The 21,451-nt window shown below is 42.0% G+C and overlaps 2 protein-coding genes across 6 annotated transcripts in view; one reads left to right on the top strand and one right to left on the bottom strand.

Moving 5' to 3' along the window:
• Nucleotides 1-871: 871 nt before the first annotated feature.
• On the top strand, nt 872-7,984 carry LOC112575113 (ankyrin repeat and SOCS box protein 10-like). Of its 2 annotated transcripts, none has more exons than XM_025256698.1 (8): nt 872-1,391; nt 3,137-3,349; nt 3,805-3,950; nt 4,514-4,660; nt 5,015-5,149; nt 5,429-5,717; nt 6,424-6,676; nt 6,950-7,984. In XM_025256698.1, the coding sequence occupies exons 1-8, from the start codon at nt 1,356-1,358 to the stop codon at nt 7,258-7,260; spliced, it is 1,530 nt and encodes a 509-aa protein (XP_025112483.1). In that variant the 5' UTR covers nt 872-1,355; the 3' UTR covers nt 7,261-7,984. The 2 variants fall into 2 exon arrangements, with proteins under 2 accessions (XP_025112483.1, XP_025112484.1); XM_025256699.1 differs by having other exon boundaries at nt 3,140-3,349.
• The window catches only part of LOC112575112 (neurogenic locus Notch protein-like), a 50,526-nt gene continuing 36,846 nt past the window's right edge, over nt 7,772-21,451 (bottom strand). For all 4 annotated transcript variants that reach the window (XM_025256697.1, XM_025256696.1, XM_025256694.1 and 1 more), the window contains 15 exons: nt 21,231-21,326; nt 20,085-20,204; nt 19,476-19,598; nt 19,089-19,343; nt 17,121-17,261; nt 16,336-16,644; nt 15,894-16,064; nt 13,743-13,919; nt 13,211-13,411; nt 12,739-12,829; nt 12,443-12,503; nt 11,848-11,937; nt 11,420-11,635; nt 10,714-10,779; nt 7,772-10,400 (listed from right to left, as the gene is read on the bottom strand). In XM_025256697.1, coding sequence (XP_025112482.1) covers nt 10,254-10,400; nt 10,714-10,779; nt 11,420-11,635; nt 11,848-11,937; nt 12,443-12,503; nt 12,739-12,829; nt 13,211-13,411; nt 13,743-13,919; nt 15,894-16,064; nt 16,336-16,644; nt 17,121-17,261; nt 19,089-19,343; nt 19,476-19,598; nt 20,085-20,204; nt 21,231-21,326 — 2,264 coding nt within the window. In that variant the 3' untranslated portion in view covers nt 7,772-10,253. The remainder of the gene's footprint in view (nt 10,401-10,713; nt 10,780-11,419; nt 11,636-11,847; nt 11,938-12,442; nt 12,504-12,738; nt 12,830-13,210; nt 13,412-13,742; nt 13,920-15,893; nt 16,065-16,335; nt 16,645-17,120; nt 17,262-19,088; nt 19,344-19,475; nt 19,599-20,084; nt 20,205-21,230; nt 21,327-21,451) is intronic.

Raw genomic sequence — 21,451 nt, forward strand, 5'->3', positions numbered from 1 at the left:
TTAATGAACGAAGATGATAGGCGGAAAAGACAGCAAAACCAAAATGAATAATCTAGAAATTAGGTAAATGACTCAGGTCAGCAGAAGACATCTACAGTCTGTTGATCCACGGACGTGACAAAATGACAGTTTTCTAAAACCAGTTAAGCGAAGAGACATCACTTTCAAATCGCATACATAATTATCTCACTCTTACTATCTTTAGCTCTCTCTCTCACACACACATAATCAAATACTCTCTCACTCTCTCACACACACACATAGTCAGATACTCTCTCACTCTCTCTCTCACACACACATAATCAAATGCTCTCTCACTTTCTCTCGTAAAAACACAAACATACATACATAATTCATTCAAATACTTACAACATGGACACACAAGTAACTTCTGATTTGTAGATAATTCACACCTGTTTATAGTGCGTTGTGAGCTGTGACCTAAGCGCACTGACTAGCCACACAGTGTTTCTCATCACCAACAAGTACATATATTTAAGCTCTGGTATGATTCTACGTCTACCTGGTGTTCTGCCCGGTGAAGAGGATGGATGGTGGTATATCAGAGCATCCATATCCAAGTCACCTACTTCTGAAGACATGCGCAGTTACGTGCACAGAAAAGTGCGAATTTTTGTTTTTAAGTTCCTTTTGCTTTGAGTTCAGCAACAAAGAAAATTTTGGCACATCCTCGGACCTGTGTCTTTTTTTTTCTTTTTTTTTTTTTTTTTTTTGAAGCTTGCTAACAGCATTGACTGACTTTCTTTCATTTCTGGCATACGATGCTCGCGCAGACGCAACCTTTGACACCAACCGTTCTATAAATAAAGAGGTTGCACGTGACGTCGAGCGAAAATTCGTTGCGTCAAGAGATGATCGGGCATGCGCGCGCGTCTAGAGAGTCGGGAAGAGGGAGAGGGTAAAGGGAGGGTAATGGTAGAGGAAACAACGATAAAGACTGACGTAATCTGCACGCGCATCGTGAGAATTCATCCGCGTACATCGGGAGTGTGTTAGACAGTCAGGCATACATACGCCAAGACGCCACAGCCAGGCTAAGGTCGACTAGGTCAAGCAGCCCTCGCACAGCAGAGGATTGTGGAGGGAGAGAGGGGGAAGGAGGAGGAAGAGAGAGAGAAAAAGAACGAGAGAGAGATGGCGGATTCCAAGAGGTGGCCTGCAGAGGCAGAGGGGATCATAACTTCACTTGCCAACAGCACTGACTTCAAGTTCCGCTTTTGTTGAAGTTGTAGACGTTGTGCCAGCAGGTGCTGGTGTTGTTCTGATGCTGATGTCGTCGTTCCCGGCTGTCAGACAGGGGTGAGACAAGTGTTTTCAGGTCTGCTGCACAGAAGATGGCCGAAAGACGGGACCCTCAAGCTAACCACCAGGTAAAGTGTTTTGTTGTTTGGTTTTGTTTGTTTTGCTACTCCCCTCCTCAAGCTCCTCCGTCGTGCAGTACCTGAGTGTACCACTTGTTTACCACCTCGTCTACGCCAGTCCTAAGTCGTTACTGTTGTAGTCGTCGTCGATGCTGTTGCTGGTGTATGTCCTCACCTACATTTGCAACCTGTTGGCACTCGAAGTTTCTTGTTGCGCCTCATCCTTGGCAGAGTCCCGCGCTTCGCGGAGTGCCAACCTGTTTGGGCTGTAAGACCGTGCGCCCGTTCCAAAACAATTCTAGGGCTAAGACACGGCATTTGGTCGCCATGGCAACTGAAGCCGCGTCGTGCACCTAACGCTTTACTGTCCTTGGGTTTCTAGCTCAACCACCGCGTAAATGTTGTTTCGGGACTATAAATATTGGAGTAAACAAGAAAGAGTTGTGAATCTATCTGTTTATCTATCTGTCCGTCGTTGGTCTGTCTTTATTTAAAGTGGGGGCTAGCTGGAGACAGAGAGGAGCAGAGGCGGGGGAGGAGAGCAGAGGTAAGGGATGTGTAAAAAAAAAAAAAAGCAAACAAAACACACTGAGGTTGCAAAGTGGCCAACTGTGTATAACGTATAAGACCAAAAGTAGGAATCGCTAGATTGTGATGGGAGGTGTGTGTGTGTGATGGGGGGAAGGAAGTGGCAATGAACTCGTGCGTGTGTGAGGGAAGCGGTGGGAGGATGTTTGAGAACTGGGAGGGATTTTTTTTTTCTTTTGGTGTGTGTGGAGGGGGGGGGGGAGCAGTACGATGGCGGTGAATTCCACCAAGATCCGCGAGGATTAGCCAGCCTGTGGTGGAGAAAAAGTCAGCCGCAGATTACCGTTGATACTCGAAACGTCTCGAGCAAATGTCAGGGGCGTTTGTTGCGCATGCGCAAACATTTCAACGCAGCGAAAATGAAGTCGAGGCACACTTCTGTATCTCCTTTTACTTTCTTCGATTACCTGTTTCCTGTCAGGGACTGACACCTGGGCAGGTACAAGTGCTGCTTCCTGCTCTCTCTCCCTCTCTCGCTCTGTGCAAGCGTGTCTAACAATTGAGTTTTCTCATCAAAAGCTTTAGTCATTTGATTCAGTAACATGGTCATCATTTTCACTTTGACAAACAAGAACGCAAAATGTTTTAATAAAAAATAGATTTTGTATAACATTGATACAACGGTCTCTACGTTGAAGGGGTGTGGCAGCAAAGCTGGTTTGCCGGTCGGAAAGTCAGAAAACTTATCGTCTCAATCCCAATAATTAGATGCTGGCTTCCATCTTCTTTCCCTGGTCCTCTAACCAGTTTGAGGAAGTCATCCTTGTCATGCATAAATAGGTCAAAGTTCGCATGCACTTCACCTGCCCACTTCTTTTGTTTGACATCGGCCAATTAGGCGCTGAAAATTATTCTGATGCTTATCTCAACCATCTAAACTGAAATGTGCATAGTGCTAGCAAGAAATAATAATAATAAAAAAATTAATAAGAGCCGATCACAAATTTCTTGAAGTCGTGTAGCGAAACTGGAAAAAAAAATATTGAAGGAAAGGTCCTTAACTCCGTTTCTGACGCTGATTTTCTCCCTTGAAACAATTGTAAATTTAAAAAAAAAACTTGATGATGAAGAAGGGAAAATGAGATGCAAACAGTATTTTTTTAATACTCACAATAAAGAAAGCTTGAGGATCATCATGGTAATGAAGCTTTGTTCCTCTTTTGAAGCAGTCTGAAGACAACGCTGACAATGATACGAGAGAGGCGCGAAAGACGACACCACCGCCGTCGTCGACAGCAAAATCAGATAGCAGCAAGCCGGCCATCCTGCAAGAGGAGAACCTGATGCAGCTGCTGGCCGATGCCATCACCTACAGGTCATCACTGTCCGACATCTCCATCGTTCTCAAATGCGGAGCAAAGGTCAACGCTTCCGTCAAGGTGACGGTTACATGGCGTTATTAGTTTGTGTTTGGAGCGGATGGACATACACGACACAAAAAAAGAAAAAAAAAAAACCCTGGCACACACAGAGATGCATACACATACATGCGTAGATATAACTTTACAACATACACAAAAATACACGTAAACATCCGCCAGCACGCACAGAGAGAAAGTTCCCTCGAAATGACCGACGTTGTTGCGAAGGCAGAAACAGTTGGATGCAAGTTGTTCTGACACGTAAATGCTTTGTATTTATCTACCAACGCGGCAGGCGTTGATTGCAGTGTAAATAATCTCTGTTCAAAAACGTGTATCAGTTTGGAAACGAGGTAGAGGCTGAGCTCGCTCATAGCGTTTCAATTTTGCCGCGCCGCTGCCGCCACCGCCTGTCGCGCCGCCTCCGCGTATGTCCTCTCCCTCTATGTTAACCTCTCCGCTTCGTGTCGCAGCGCGGACTGCGGCCGCTTCACTACGCCGTGTACGCCGACTACGTGGAGTGCGTGCGGCTGCTCATCGACCAAGGCGCTGACGTCAACATCACCGACGACATCGGCTACACTCCCATCCACCTCTGCGCGCGGAAAGGCAACATCGCGTAAGTCCGAGCGTACTGTCATCTGTGAAGCGTGAAGGTGAGGACGGCGAGCTGAGCTTGGCAAGCCAGTCAGCCCTGTAAACAGATGTCACACGCAGACAAAGAACAGCGTGGCCGAGACGAGAGCTGAACCCATACAAATCTTTGTAGCCTTTAATTTTATTGGATGGTTCCTCTGCTGATAAATCAGATCTTATCTGGTGAAAACGGCAAAAATCGGGTTTGATCAAAACAAACAAAAGCAGATCGTGTTTTTTGAGACCTTTTCAATAAAATGGGGGAAAACGATGGTACACCGCCTGTGGTAGGTCCTCCTCTTCCTCCTCCTCCTCCTCCTCGTCATCATCATCATCGCCATCTTCTTCTTCTTTTTCTTCTTCTAACCCTCTCTCCATCTCTTTTCTGCTTCTCCCTATGTCTGTCAACATATCAAGAGGTCAGAAATCAAGCACATCCTTTGATCTTCATCTATTCCTTTGTCACATCACCGGAAGTCTCTCTCGGGTTTCCGGCGATGATGCGTCAGAGCCCGAGATGTGACTGGCTGGCCGCGTCTGTGACAGGTCGATGAAGATCCTCATCGAGCACGGCGCGCGGGTGGACTTCTTCACGGGCGACGAGGACGTCGATGAGAACAGCAAGGCGCTGGGTTATCTCACCATCGAGCCGCTCAACCTCGCCATCGAGAACAACCACGTCGACTGCTTAAGGTGCGCATGCGCGGTGCTAGCACTCAGTCGTTCCTTGTCTGGCATTGACTGGGACTTAGACAACGTGTGGGTATGGGTGGGACATATGCGGGTATGAGCAGAACGTGTGTGGAATATATGTGGGTATGAGTGGGACGGATGTAGACGTGAGTGGGACATCTGTGGCTATATCGTTTTTTGTTTTTGTCTGTTCTTTTTGTTTTAGGTTTTTGTAGTCTTTTTAGTGTTCTGTTTTTTTTTCTGCTTTTCCTTTTGTTTTGTTGTTGTTGTTGTTTTGTTGGTTTTTTTGTTTGTTTTGTTTTATCTGATATTTATTTGCTTTTGTTTTGTCTTGACACACCATGCATCTCGCAGGTTACTGCTGGAGAGCGGGGCGCGACCTGACCACAGATATTTCATGGGTTATGAGATCAACCTCGTGCCGTTAGAACACCTCGAGTGTCTGGAGATCCTCCTCCAGTACGGCGCCGACCCCAACGTATTTAACAGGTGCGTTGTGTGTGCATACCCGCTCTTCCACCCTAACATATACTCACACACATGTGCGCAGAAAGAACAAGAAAGAGTTTAGATGTTGCTAGGAACGAAAGTACGTCGATGCCACAGATACAGAAGAAGACTGACGACAACGACGACGACGACGACGACGACGACGATGATGATGATGATGATAATGATGATGAACCATTTCTTTGCTGATCTCTCTGTCCATTAAAAATACAAGCAAAATGACTTTCCCTCCAACCCTTTCCTTCTGTCTGTCGCCAGGTGCGGAATGACGCCCCTCATGAAGGCCTGCAGGCAGCAGAAGTTGCAGGCGGCCCGCCTGTTGCTGACGTACGGCGCACTGGTGGACCTGCAGAGCCCCCCGCGCTTCGAGCAGAAGACAGCCTTGCATTACGCCGTAACCAGCGGCAACCTGGCCGTGGTGCACGTGCTGCTACGTCACGGCGCCTCGCCAGCTCGCCCACCCGACTACAAGTATGCAGCACTGCATGCCGCCGTCCTCTGTGACAGACCCGACATCTGCGAGATGCTCATCAGGTGGGGCGCCCAGGTAGGTCCTCCTCATCGTCTATCATCTAACCCCCTCTCCAGCGGTCTCCGCTAATTTTTGTGTACTTTTTTATTCGTTTTCTTTCTTTCGTCCTCTTTCTTTCTCTCACTCTTGCCAATTGATCTCTATTACTCCTTTCACCATCACGCTCTCTGGTCGCTAGAGTCTCGAGGGGGGGGGTCATGTCTTGCATATGTGACTGACAGGTGGGGGTGGTGGTTAATTATACTCATCTTTTACAACCTGTGTCGTCAGATGATAACTGTGACAATAAAGCATGGCCTGAGTCAAGAGGAGCTAACGATCGCTATCTTATATATGACCTGTGTCATGACGTGATAACTGATTATATATACCATGACCTGTGTCACGCGGAGCTAACGATTGCTACCTTGTATGGCCTGTCTCAGGAGGCAATGATTGTCGTTTGTTATATATATCACATTATGACGATGACTTAATTACCTTCTATGACCTGTGTCACAACGCGATGTGTATTAATTGTGTGACCTGACATAAAGCGATGACGCGTATCATATGGCGAGGTGTTACCACCAACTACATTGACCAGGAGATGACTATAAAATTCAGTTTAATGTCATGTCACAAGGGTATAGATGACCTGTGTCACAGGACGGTGGATGACATGTGACACAACGTGAGTCATGATTTGTGTCACAAGGTGATAGATGACCTGTGTCACCAGGTGGACGAGGTGACGGACGAGTGCACCACCCCGCTCATGCTGGCTTGCGGGACGCGCGGCCTGTGCCGCCAGGTGGAGCTCGTGCAGCTGCTGCTGGACAAAGGCGCCGACCCCAACGCCCACTCCGAGTTCGTCACCTACACCGCCCCATACCTGTCCGCCCTCCCCGAGTACCTGCGCACCATCACTGCCGACGCTGACCAGAAGGTGGTTCACCTGTTGCTGCAGCATGGCGCCAGGGTTCACTTCAGAGGTGGGCCCCGGGATCTGAATTGATGTTTGTGTGTTTGTGTGTGTGTATATACGCGTTAGGGTTGGGGAAGATTGTGGGTTTTTGATCTGTTTTCGATTTTGTGATTTTTTAGAAGGGTGTGGTAGACTTGTTTGTAAACTCTGTCTGGGATATGGGCGACGGAAGAAATAAATCAGTTGTTCAAACTCACACCCATAGTGTGGACGTTGCTCTAACTGTCCTACCCACACATACCCATCACAAACTCCCACCTGCCTTATGTCTGTTCCCCAGTCTCGGCGTCTCACATCCGCGTCACGGACCCTTTCGGAATCCTGAGCTACGTACAGTACATCAGAAACAACGACAACATCTTCGAACTCCTCGCGCAGGCCGGAGCTCTCTTCGACGTCGACGCCATCCGCTCCAGCAACTCGCTGACATCCTGGCAGAAGCAGGTACTCCTGAGGCTGGCAGCGAACCCCAGAGAACTGAAACATTTGGTGCGGCTAAAGCTCCACACCATTCTGCGCCCAAACTTCCCACACCTGGTGGAAGCTCTGCCTCTCCCTGCTATCATGCGGAATTTCCTCGTCTATCACTGAGAGACTACCGAGGCCCGGTGTCGGAGATATTTTTTCTCTGTTTATTTACCTTTGAACCCGATCAGATGCAAATTTTCATGCCGCGGAAGGGTTGTCCGTCGTGGAGGGGAAATGCATCCAGAATACTTTCAAACAGTCGGTTATTTTTCACTGGGGATGTGCATTGCCTCGTCCGCTTTCATTCCGCTGGCGCTCAGAATGTGAGCTGGGCAGTGCCTGGGTCAGTGGGTGAGACTGGATGACTTGAAGGAACCTGATCCACGTATAAAATATTTTCTGTTCTACAAGTTTCTCACAGTCGTGCCAACCTTTGCGACATCACATGTTTACCATTTAATAAAGTAATTTTAGCGACTGTGATATTTGTGTTCTGCTTGGGCAACGCGCCGAGCCTTTTGCGGATCTTCCTGACATTTAGCGATGACAGTGATGATGGTGATGATGATGATGATGATGATGATCCTAGCCCAAACATTTACAGTTAAACATTAAAAATATCTGAAAACATAAAAAGGAAATTGCTTTCTTTATTAAACGATGTGATCCAGAGACACTATAACAATTATATTAGTAATATAATAAAGTTCGTAAGGGTTAAAAACGTGGACTATTTTGGTGAAGATTTATATTGCTTTTAAATGGATTCTTTACAAGATGCATTCATGTAAATAAAAAATAATGTGCAAATTGAATTTGAACCAACTCCAAGTGCCGCATTTACTTGTTTAAACAAAATTAAACATCTGAGTAACTTTGGTGCAAAGATATGTATATTTACACTGACAAAGGTGCAACATAAAACCCAAATCGTATGTTTACATTATGTAGTCTCGTACAACCCTGCTTAAGAACTTTTCATGCTGTCCAACATAACCTCTTCGGGTAAGAAGGGGTGGATGTTCCAAAAATGTGAGGCGATGTTCCACCAGCATATAGGGGTAGAATGCTTGTGGCTTCTATTTAAAGGAACATGTTTTTGTGTGACACAGACTAAAACATCAGGCCTGTACATTTTGTAAATACAGACATACTAACTTTCATTTGCAACTAGACTACACTTCACATTAAGTTCATGCAGGTACATCACCATAAAAAGGAAAAAAAAATACTAAAATAATATAAAAGCTAATAGGTTCTCACCTATATTTTACATATGATAAACAGATGTAAAAAGATCATGATATGAATTAAAACTAGAATCTGGAATGTTAATTCTAAGCAATTCTATGTTTTACAAAATCAAAAGCTCTTATTGCAATGGATTTAGTACTGAAGATGCATAATGATGCCAGTGGCAACAACACTGAGCCAACCGCAGGAATGGCTACAAAATGACCTCTAAAAATATCTGGAAATATGCACCTGCTATTTCTGTCGTTCATGCAACTGCACCACCTTGATGCCCTAATATCTGCAAATGCTCAATAAACTGGTCATGCAAGTGCATCATGTAAAGATATCAAAAAATGAAAAAAAAAAAAACCAAGCCAAACTGCTGTTAGCTTCACAAGTGAAACTGGTTAAAATAACATGTTTACTGGTGTTCCGCTTCAATTTTTTAATAATGTTTTGACAGGCAACAATTAAAGCTGATGGCCAAAGAACTTTGTAACCAAGTAAGACAAGATTTATGTTGTTCTTCATATGGATAGTTTACAATCATACAAAATAAATTTAATGAATTAAATAAACATATTGTTATAAAAGGATTTACAACAGATTAAGTACATGTAAATATTGCGTTTTAAGATCCTTGATACGAAAAGATTTTGATATATACAACCTGTCATTTATTTTATTTAAAATTAAACACAGTAAAACACATGTTGAAGAAATAAAACCAGTCTCAAAACAGCATCACTTTAAATCACTTCTCCAAATCTTGGCTGCTTCATTTTGAAATATACAATCAACAACAAACTGTCTATGAAAACATTATCTTTACAAGATCACAACAAGAAAGATTTTACAAAAATTTCCTATTTAAAAAAAAACACCTGAAATAAGACATTGTCTACCTGAACTTAAACATGTAAAGTGTATTGCATCCTAGGAATTCTGTCCTGCAGTTTTCTTTTTTTGTTCCACCAAATGACTACGTACAGTAGTGTTTGTCTGCCACCAGCCACTCTCTCACCCACCATTATCCTACTCGCATCTGCTGGTTTTCTCCATTTTTATCATGATGTCCTGTACTCATTCCTTATAGCATTTAGAAAAAAGGTAACACAAAGATATGAAATCATGTGAACCTCTAATAACCTAGCTACAATTTTCAAACAAGGTTTAATGATATATCTTATCCTAATCATACAAAGAAGCTATTATAGCCACCCGCACAAGATATGTTTCAATTTACTATTGTCCCATCCCAGGGAAAAAAAGTCATGTACAAAAAACAGAATACTCACTATATCCCCTAAATTAGGCTACCATGCCTTTTCTTAAACTCTAGATTTTATAAAGAAAATATCAAAGACATACACCTTTTCATATGCAAGTGTTCTCAATCCACTTGGAAACATTTTTTTAAAGTGACATGATGGCTTCTTAATTTATTGCTAAAAAGGAATGTCAGTGTCAAAAACATTGTGTAAATATGATATGTAACTTTATCAGACCACATGAGAACATGTATTTGCACAGTTTGCAAATTGAGTATCTGCACAACAGATCTTTTTGACCAGTGTTGATGAGATAAAGTCTTATTTACAGAAATAGAAATCTTGAGTCCCCATTTTTCGTTTCCTTTACAAGGGAAAACAAGCTTCAGGTTTCTGGAAATACGTGTTTACCTCCCTACTCAACAACACTGGTCACGTCCATAAGAACTAGGAAATGCCTTAAAATTGTGTGAAATGTTAGTTTTGAAGAAAATTAATATCACAACTACACATTCAACACAAGAGGGAATAATGTGATTACAAAATGCTAAATGTAAGCAGCTTGTTCTTGTCCTTTTTATTTACATCACTCAGATAAAGGAAGAACAATCACATGCGGACTTTAACATATCCTGAAGATTCATCATATCCGTCCTCGTATGCCTTGTTCTCAATACCTCCAGATAACCTCTGTGCTGAGTTCATATTGATCATATCATATGTGTTATTGCTGACTGAAGCTCCACCACGGGTGTTCTAAAAATAAAAAGTAATTTACTTATTCAATCTTATCCTCTTTAATCAAACAGTTTTAAACAGTTACAATTAAATGATGAGCACCAAAAGAAAACACACATCAAGAAATATGCAAATGAAAACATCTACTCACACAGACATTTGCATGAAAGAAGTTTGTGGGAAGGCAGTTGGACAGGAAGGTATTTCAGAGGGAGACAAATACAAAATTAGTTTAAAATAACTTGTGAATTTTACTATCTGTAAGCCAGCATATATATGTGCACGCAAGCACACACACAACACATGCACGATGCAAGAATGTCTCACTCACTGTCTCCATTTTGCTGTAGCAGCCGTTATCAGCTTTGGCAGCAGGCTTTTGTTTTCTGCAGCAGCACTGAAAGTACAACATGGACAGAATATGTCAGGCACCAAGTAAAACAGCAAGACTTTAACCTGTGACATTCGCTATTGACCCAAGGTCTAGCCTGATATTCAGCAATGGTGCAGGGTAAACATCAGAACGTTAAATAAAATTGTTAGAGTTTAAGGAGTGACTGTGTGGGAGAAAGAGTGGACTATTTATTGTAGTAGGTTGAGATAAGTTTAAGTTAAGTAGAGGTGAGGAGGAGATGCATTATTATTTGGTTACTGATATGTGTTCATTCATGACCTGGCTTTAGGAAAAAAACTATAAATGAAGCTACACAAAAAAAGGAAAACGCCCAAAGTGAGAATAACACTAACCCGTGGGTTTTGGGGTGAGAATAACGAAGGGAAACTCAATGCAGATGTTGAAAGAAAGAGCACGTGTCAGTGACTCAGTGTTTGCCTGTGTGGTGTAGACGTTTGCATGTGTTCATGACAATATGACCACACAACAAAAATCTCTGAACTATTTAAGCTTTATGGACCAACGTAACAGATAGATGTTAGTGCACTTTGAAGTATACATGTGTCTGTGTGATTACACTATCAACTAAACAATCACATTTTTCTACTGCTGCATGCATATGTTAAAAAACAAAACAACATACAACAACCACAATAATGATGATGATGATGAGGGCTAGCCCAGCAACCGGGCAGATGACTGCAATAATGATAATTTCTTCTGTTGTCAGTCCATGTTTCTCTTCTGGCTTCTCCTCTTCTTGAACTTGTGGAGCTGTGGTGACATTAAAGGTCAATCCATCAGACATGAGGGCGAATGTCTGATTGTTCACTTCCAGATTCAGTCCTCCTGATTCAGCCTGAGAAAAAATGAAATATTTAATAGGACGTGCTAGAACTGCTTTGGGTGTTGTTTATTTCTACTTAATCCTTTTTAAAGTCTGTCAATAATTCAATGTAGGCATTGATTTCCCCCATGCACTTAAATGCAGCATATCTGGAACCATGCACATTCAAGTGCCTTCTAAATCAATGCTAATATAAAATTCTATAGCATGACATTTCAACTCACTTTCTGCTCAACTAGAGGCTTCACTATGGCAATATCAACATCGGTGTCATTCTGTACATCTGCTTCAATGATGACACTGCCACGCTTGACCTGTCAAAGTATCAAGACTTTCAACTAACGTCTAGATTTCTGCTCCTTTATTGTGTGTAGGGTTGGAGGAGATGTTGAGTTGGCCATTAAGCTAATGCAAGTAAGGGAAATATTTCTAAATAAAGCAATTTTACAGATGGTTAATAATTATTCCACAGTTAGTTTCTGTGTGAGACACTATGTAGGAAACAAGATGGCATCATCATCAAAATTCTTTGTGATCGTCTTAAGCTCTATTTTACTTCACCAGTTTCAAAAAATTGTGCAATTTTAAGTTGTATTGAGACAAAGCGAAAAGAGAGAGAAAAGTCAGTGGAGCGGCAGACAGAGGGATATAATGATGATAATGTTTGAAAAAAGACACATTTAAAAGGAATGAAAAGAGATGGTGGAGGTGGGTATAATAATCCTATTGATGGCGATGACATAGATGCACAGGGGATTTTTTTATGCGTCTAATTTATCTCAGCACAATATATACAAATGTGAACAGCACACAGCTTACCTTCACATTTTTTATCATCCTGCGGGGAATGCCGAAACTCACCATGCGGTCCACTAAAGCCCTAAGAAGTGCATAGACATTAAATCATTGAGGTAGTCTAAATAGCAACTGCACTTTATATTTTTCAGGTCATCCATGAGAGTTTAAACTACTTGTTTTATTGTTTGCATATTCCTGGCTATAGGTGGGTAAAAATAAATTAAAGACAGATTGCCTATGAAGAAATATCAACTAAATTTAATTCTGGACAGGTCATGGACTACATGGATCAACACCTTGGATATAAAGCAACTTACTTCTCCACCTCACTCTCTTTTCCTGCTGCGTATTTGTCATAGTCTACGTCATAACGCAGAATGATCTTGATCTCAACAATCTGGTCCTTCTCTGCATCGCAAGAAATTGCACATATAAGGTACAGGGCACTGAGTGGAGACATTAAATGGTACACGTCCAGATTTGAAATGACATACATGGAGATAAAAAACTGGAAACAGGCACACATCCAGACAAAGTGCTAGTCTGCATGATTCTGATAATGACAACGCCAAAAACAACACTTCAATATAAAAAATCATCACCGTCACATATGTTTTTGTTGTTTTCCCTGCTTATATTTTTAATGTGTCTACTTGAAATTCAGTTAAAGAAATACTTCGAGAGTCTCAATGTTGGCAAAAAGTTGAAAAGCAGAGCCACCTCAGGCAAGGGTTGAAGATGAGAAAGGATAGCAATCCCCACAGAAATAATAAAACAAAATCCACTCACTGCACTTGCCACTGGGTGGGACCAGCTGGACCGCCTCACCAAAAGCATCCACGCAGACCCGAGTGCCGTTGTCAAGTTGCTGGATAGGGCTGTATGTTCCATCATCAGTGCAGACTGGCAGAACTTTCTGGAATTTCTTGTCAGCATTCTCATTGGCTGTCATTACTTTACATGTATGTATCTCACAAGATGTGTGCAGAACTGAGGAAATGCATGGAAGCAGATATATTTGCACATATGTGTACAAACACACAAATAAGCACATAAATCTTGTAACTAATAATTCATAATGTGTCCGACAATAAATTCAAGGGGATGTAAACAGAATATAGGTGTACATGTGATGATAGCTGAAGGACTAGTCCATGAATCCCATACACTTGAAATGACAAAATCAGGAGACAAATAAGACAAGGAATTAGACATGAACTAACATTACTGGAGACAGAAGCCAATGCAAATCCACATTTGCCATTGAGGTGTGAAGAAACAAGTGAATTTCAGTATTGACATCAAAGTCAAAGCCTCATACTTGAATTGCAGCTAGAAGGCTGAAACCGTCTGCTTTTGTTAAGACGATCCGCTATGTAGGTCTCTCCAGTGCATGTGTCTTGCATGTATACAGCACAAGGACTATTGAAACATGTAGAATCCTTGCATATGGAGGCATTACATGCCAGCAACTGCTGGTAACTGTATGCTTGGCTGGCTGTTGAAAAATAAACATAGAACAGTCAATCACCAATGATCTTGTACTGAGCTAATCAACAATAGCAATGTATTTTTTAGTTATTTTTTCCTCACCTTACAGCAACTGAGCTTTTCCTCTTCAGAAGTGTCAGGTATATGGAATGGGCAGAGTAAGAAATTTAAATAAGGCAAGACAATGCTGAATTTCACATTTCCAATTATCATGTAATAGCTTCTGTGATTGTCATCTACACCATTGTCATCATCAATGTGTAGCACTCTAGTAGTGTACTAAGTGATGTCTTTGTTTGTAGAGGGTAGGGATCGAACAGCTCCCAGGACTGTCCCTTATGTACTGAGTTATGTCTTAGTATATGGTAGGGGTAGGACAGGACTGTCCCTTTCTCACGCTAGCTGCGTTTGTAATAGCCAGCCTTGAACTGCTCACCTGCGGCTACCGGTGACTGGACCTATTGTTACACCAGAAGTGAAAAAGTTGCCTGAGCCACTTGGGGAGACCATGACCAGACAGGGTGGGATGGGGTTGACCACACTGCCAAGAGGACAGGGAGAGGTCGTGATGAGACCATGAGAAAAAGGGAGGGGGTGATGGTTCTAGGACGTTCGATGGGGATATGATAAGTAGTGTAGCTTTACAGTTGAGAGAAGTTTTTTTATTTTGGAAGTGAGAGTGGAGAGACGGCAGGCCCGCCACTGAGTGAGACTGAATAAAATCTACAGTTATGCAGCAATTTCCATCTTTGTTGTGTTCTTGTACGACTAGCCCATTCCTATGCAGCAATCAGGGACTGACAAGTTGGTTACAAATGTTAATGTTGTCAGAATCACCACTGCCACCATCAACACAGACCAACAAAAACATCACTGGTCCTCCTACTTTAATTGTAAGGGCAATGAGGCTCACCTTGTGATATTGGCAGTAATGGCCAGATGTCAATAAAAAGTTTGAGTTTGAGTTCTACTTGAATTGTAAAGTGTGTAATCTGATCAGTCCTCACAACTGCAGGCCTATGTGTGCAAGCAGATGCAGACTGATGTATGCAAGTACATGGTAGAGATAGACTTGGTTGCCAGCCAAAGGCTGAGTAGTCAGCAGAGCTGACAGATGAATGAGCTTTCTTCTTTAACTTTACCAGATGACCTGACCATAGGAGTTCAAGTGCTCTACAAACAAACAAATGTTTCCCTGGGCATAAGTGAAACATCAGTCGAATTTGGTGTAGTATTTGGTGCAGAGCAAAGTAACTAACTTTAAGCAGCTTCTTCCTTCAAAAGAGAGTTCTAATATACAGTCAAATCTCCCTACTATGCCACCCCGCTACTATGCCACTCTCGGTATTATGCCACTTTTGCTCGGTCCCGACTATAAATTCAATGTAAAAAAAAATTTACTATGCCACCCCTACTCTCGCTACTATGCCACTTTTTTGTGATTGTTAAAAGACACAAGTTGTGAAATTCCGCGCAGTGCTCGATTATTATACTCTAGGGTAGTGTGGGACATGGCAGTTAGGTGGACGGAACCTAGCACGCACACAGGGAGGGTGGAGGGTGGCGATGGGGAAGGTCGCTGGCCGGGTGACAGTCACGTGACAGAGGGAGAGCGGGAGGGGGTCAACTAGCGACAGGATGCAGGTGCGCGGATGTGGTTGGGAGGGGTGTAGGATGAAGAGGTGAGGGGGAGAATGAGAGGAGACAGCTAGCGCCAGCCGACTATTCTTGAGAGCTTTGGACTGACGGGTAACTTGAGCAAATAAAGCCGTTTTTACGAACCCTCCGTATTATGCCACTCTCGCTACTATGCCACTTTTGCTCGGTCCCGGTAGGTGGCATAGTAGGGAGATTTGACTGTATATGTGTGTGTTTGCACATGGGAACTAGTTTTTCCAGTATCAGTGTAGGCATGAAACAAGAAATGTTTTACACTTAAAATCCTTTCCTCCACATGAAAGTGTATTGACTGTTACATTACCATTAATTCCACATGTGCTGCAGCATTCTTGCAAGGTCTTGAAGTTGTTGTTGTTCCCACCACACTCTCCATAACTAAAGGATTTGCAAGATTTTGTCTCAGTATCAAAGTAGAATCGAGGCATGGAAGAACTGCATGATTCTTTCACAACTGGCAGATGGCATATATGAGCTGTCAAATACAACCAGACCATTTTTTTAAAAGTAAAATTAGAGTGAACTTTGAAATACAGACAGATATGTAAATTATTATTATTAATAATAATAATGAAAAACAGCACTTAATAAAATGCATTTCACTCTTTATTGACATCTGGCCATTGAGTAAGCTCAATGCACCATAAAAGTACAATATTGATAAACATAAGCAAACTAGGAAATCCAAAGAAATTTTAACCAATATAAACATTGTGCCCTCATAGGAAAAAAAAATGCTAACTTACTAAGTGGGCACTGAGGTGGACTTTCCGAGTTTGATGGAATGTCCATGCGCCGTTGCTCATTCTCATCTACACAGTAGCATTCTTTTGTATCCGGCTTGTCCACCTGAAACTGACAGCCTGCATTTGTGTAGCTGCCATTGGGAAAGCACTGTGGCTGCCATACTGTGTTCACATGGATCTCTCGCAGCATGCTGTGAACAATCTCATAGATGAACTTAGCAGAAATCATTTCCAGAGAAATCTGACTGCGCAAAACTGCCACGACAAGCTCTCCCAGTCCACGCCTTCTTTCACATTCTGTTTCATTTGCTGTCAAACAGAATCAAAGCCACAGACTGTCATCATGTTTATAAATTATATGCAACCATATTTACTTACTATAAAACTGTTGTAATAATGTACACTGCACACCATCCCACTCTTTTATCAAGCCCATATCTTGAACATAGATGACACATCTGTGTTTATGAATGTATACATACACATCTATAAATACACACACATGCATATATGAACTACATAAATAGATACACTCTATACAAACATATATAAACATATATATATATACACACATTTTATATGTATGCATGGATGTAAATGCATTTGCATATGTGCATAAGAATGTTATTTTGGTATATAAACTGATTATTTAATAACTGTTACTATTTATTATTAGTATACTATATATATATTATTAATTGAGGTCAAAATCTTCTCAAAACACACATACACCCACAGAGATGCACATACATGCACATGCTGAAGGACAAAACTGCAACCCTTACCTTTCCCTGGCAACTCACACAAGGCTCCATGGCTAGGCTTCTGGGCAGTAGTACAATCACACAGCTGGTTATAAATGTTTCCAACACACTGGCTGCCACTCTGGCAAATATTATACTGTGTCATCACTGAGCACACTTTGGCTGCACAGACAAGGATAAGATGCAAATCACTACTGACAGAACACTTCATGTCCGCTTTAAACAATCTGAATAATATTGGCTGCATGGAACTTGCAATGCTAGGGGCATGCATCTTTTGCCTTGCATCCATTTTGCACAATTTAAATCCATCCTTCTCCCTACCTCTCTCATGCGCCCCAACCCTCTATATATATGTTCACATGCACATGTGTGTGAGTGAATGTGTGTGTGAATGTATCTATTTGAGTATATATGTACATGCACATATGCATGTCTATAATAACAAATTTATATAGCACATTTGCCTGATGTACAGAAGACTCAATGAGTTTTACAAAAGCAATGCAAAAACACAAAGAAGGACACAAATTCACACAGCAGACAAAACTGATACAGTCTAAAACTTGTTAACAAACAACTGCACTGATATATCAACAGACATAATAAACACAAGAAAGAAAAATCCACGTAAGGTCAGGTTTAAAATACTGTAGCCAGACTGACAATGTGTCTCGCTAAGGCTAACACCGCGATGCCTAGTGCCAAATCAAACCAAAGTAGACTTGGAAAAGAACAGTAAAAAGCGAGGCAAAGGACGTCGGAACATGGGCCCAACTGAGGAGGGGGGCTGCCCAAAACCGGGTCCGCTGGCAAGGTGTTGTTGTGGCCCTATGCTCCTCGAGGAGTAACAAGGACTAAACTAAACTAAGTATATCTATTCTAACCTAACTAGCCTACTAAAACCTAGCACCTAACTCCCTAGGGTGGGGAAAGAGAGGGTTGAGTGATGTAAGCAGCATTCTAGTGGGACCAAAACACCTTGCGGTAAATCAGTACTTCTCTTGTACTCAGTGTGCTTTTACATAGAGGATATGGTTGAGTGACACAAGCTGCTTTCCAGCGGGACCAAAACACCTTGAGCAGAATGGCACTTCTCTCATACTCAGTGTGGACTAAACTAAAGCTGTATTTAGGGGGGTTGTTTGAGTGATGCGAGCTGCTTTCCAGCGGGACAAAGACTCGATCTGCAGCAAAATGGTACCTCTCTCATACACTGACTTTTGCCTGCTATTTATATTGGACAGTTTGGGTGCTACATCACCCACTGTTGTTGTCTGTCTCGTGCTGTGCTGCTCACTCGACCAATAATGGGGTGGAAGGGGGTCGAGGGTGGAGGGAACAAGCACTGTCAGTGGTACACACTGCCCTGAACAAGCGCTCCCGCTAAAATAAATGTGTGATTATGTACTTTTTCCACTTCTTGGCTTCCCAATGTTTCTTTCCTGTTCCACTAATTGCTAAGTGTGCTATTTTACCCCCAAAAACCACAATATAAAAAGCCTGAAACATTTCCAAGTTCTGGGATTCTGAAAGGCCTGCAAGAGTTATTAACATTCTGGTAAATGATGGGATTCTTGGATGCAAATGACATCAGTCTTGTTGTCTCTTAGGAAGGCCTATTGCACTGGTTTCTTGCACTGTCACCATGTGCCTACACAAAATCTACTAATGAATCGTCCCAGAACTGTGTTTTAGGCACATATGTAAATGATTCTTTTGCAACCCAAAATTTTGAGCAGAAATAATTCAAAACTTTAATACCCAACTTGCTTGTTAGTTTATCTTTCTTGTAAAGGCAATTTGTATACATATAAATTTACATGTACATGCAGTACATAGAACTTCTTCTCTAGTCATATCTTTCTTAAGGCATCAGCTATAATAATCACACTCTGAAACCATTACCATACATTATCATCACTACAGAGAGTAAATTCTTGGATGCAGCAGCTGAATCCAAATGTGCTGCATGCAAAGATCACTCACCCTCACAGTTATCTTCAATTCCATCCTCATCTACGCATGCAAAACGCGTCTGCAGACTTGTGACACTGGTCATGTTGGCGGTAAGTCCATAGGTTCCATCTGTCTGACAGCTGTATGAAGGCAGCCAAAGTATTTTTGCAGCCAACAGCAGCTGGCGTAGCTGGTATGCTGTGATGCCAATGACTGGCACACCCTTCAGAATTTGGAGAGCAAACTGGCTGAGGCGTTGTTTTCTTTGACAGCTAGACAGTTTCTCTGGAAAGTTTGTAATCAGAAATTATAGAGTTGTCAACATTCTGTAGACAGCAAACTGTGTTCACAGAAGTAAGTCTTAAGTAAGAGGTGGACGTTGCATTATTCTATTTAAAAAAAATTCCCAACACTCACCTGAGCCTGTCTCCTCACAGAGGATTCCCTTTCTATCAGCTGGACACTCACACAAATTTCTATCAAGATCACCAACACAGCGCCCCATTCCACACATAATTGGGAAAAGACTGCATGCAGACTCTAGACAGCAGCAAAATATGATTCTCCATGATTTTGACAGAAAATGACAGATTTGTTTGAGTTATTTCATTTAATTCTGTATCAAGATTTTACTTATAGGTAAGTGTTCTGGCAATAGAGTAGGATAAATGTCTTATAGCTACCTTAAATTTCAACTCACTGAAACCTGATTTGTACTGCTTAATATATGCTGAAATAGAGATAATAGAGCTTATTTTAAGTGATGGTTATGTCTACTTTAAGTAATAACCAGAGCTAGTGGGTTTGCCATATCCGAAATGATATTTCAAAGTTCGAAAAAAAAGTAGGATAAAAATGTTAAGGAGAGACAGCAATTGCAAAAGTGCAGTCTTTCATGAGGTCAATGAAAACTAAATCAAACACTGAAACAGTTAGCTACCTTTGTGAAGAACTAGGCAAGGCCCATAAAACTGTCAAGCTTTACTTCATTACTCAAAGTAGTTGAAGAAAAGAAAATCTTCTGACCTTCACAATTATTGCCATAGACACCAGCAGGACAACTGCAGAAGTAATTCCAGGTGAAGTCTGTGGTCAGGTGACTGCTACAGTTGCCACCATTCTGACACACCCCTTGTTGGCATGGATCTGATTGTGTACATGTATGTGCACAGTGACAAACACACATATATGCAAATGTAATATTTCATAATCAGTGTGCCTACCCTAAATAAATATGCTTTAAAACAACACTCTGTGATTAAACAAGAATGATACACAGGAATGTTTAGAGGCACATCTTGAAGAACGAGAAGACCTGATGAGCCTTACTGCAACTCTGTTGCTGAATTTATATGTACCACTCTAGTAGTGTACTAATTAAGTTATGTCTTTGTTTTGTAGAGGGTAGAGGTCGAAACTGGAATGTTCCTTTCTCACACCGGCTGCGTGCGTAATAGCCGGCTTTGACCTGCCCACCTGTAACTACTGGCTACTGTACCTATTGTTACACCAGAAGTTGAGAATTTGCCTGAGTCACTTGGGGAGGCCATGACCAGACAGGGTGGGGTGGCGGTGACCACACCGCCATGAGGGCAGGGAAAGGTCATGACGAGACCGTGAGAAAAAGGGAAGGGCAGATGGTTCTAGAACACTCGATGGGGATAGGATAAGTAGTGTAGCTTTACAGCTGAGAGAAACTTTTTGATTTTGGAAGTGAGAGTGGAGAGATGGCAGACCAGCCACCGAGTAAAACTCTGAATAAAATCTACAGTTATGCAGTAATTCCATCTTTGTTGTGTTCTTGTATGACAAGCCCATCCCTACGTAGCTATCAGGGACTAGGTGTTGGTTACATATATAAATACATAAAGCAAAAAGAAGTACCTAGTATTATTTACTCACTACCTCCTATAAACAGGAATCAAATACATGGGAAAGAATTCACAAGTTAAAAGCTTGGCTTGTTCAATACCTGAGTGGTGAAATGCGCTTTTTCTCCTTGACTTACCAGTTAAACGAGTCCCTGACTTTATAGATGGTTTACAAAGATAAAGCAGCCTCACAAAATCTCTATCACCTCATCCTCCACTGACCATAAAGGTTACAGGACTATCTTTATCTCTTTGCTTGTAAGTCAAGGCAGTGGTCAATGTGTTCATAAAATTATCTCACCTTGTGACAGCTTCGATGGACAGAGGCATTGCAGTCCTTTGGCGGTTGTGTTAATACACCTGCACCCACTTTCACAGCTAAGTGTTTGACACTGGTCTGTTAAATGGATGTCAAAACAAGTAAGATGTAATTCAGGGTTTTGAGTTTTATTACTCCAAAGCAGAAGAAAAAGTTAATCCTGCAGGGTTACATTATCTGTATGCCAAAGTGCTGAATGCAAA

This window comes from Pomacea canaliculata, linkage group LG11 (assembly GCF_003073045.1).
Source record: "Pomacea canaliculata isolate SZHN2017 linkage group LG11, ASM307304v1, whole genome shotgun sequence".
Classification (NCBI taxonomy): Eukaryota; Metazoa; Mollusca; class Gastropoda; order Architaenioglossa; family Ampullariidae; genus Pomacea; species Pomacea canaliculata.

Coding starts and splice junctions, on each gene's coding strand:
- LOC112575113 (XM_025256698.1), top strand. CDS start 1,356: ATGGCCGAAAGACGGGACCCTCAAGCTAACCACCAG. Junction 3,951..4,513: donor GCGCGGAAAGGCAACATCGC/GTAAGTCCGAGC, acceptor CGTCTGTGACAG/GTCGATGAAGATCCTCATCG. Junction 5,150..5,428: donor GACCCCAACGTATTTAACAG/GTGCGTTGTGTG, acceptor GTCTGTCGCCAG/GTGCGGAATGACGCCCCTCA.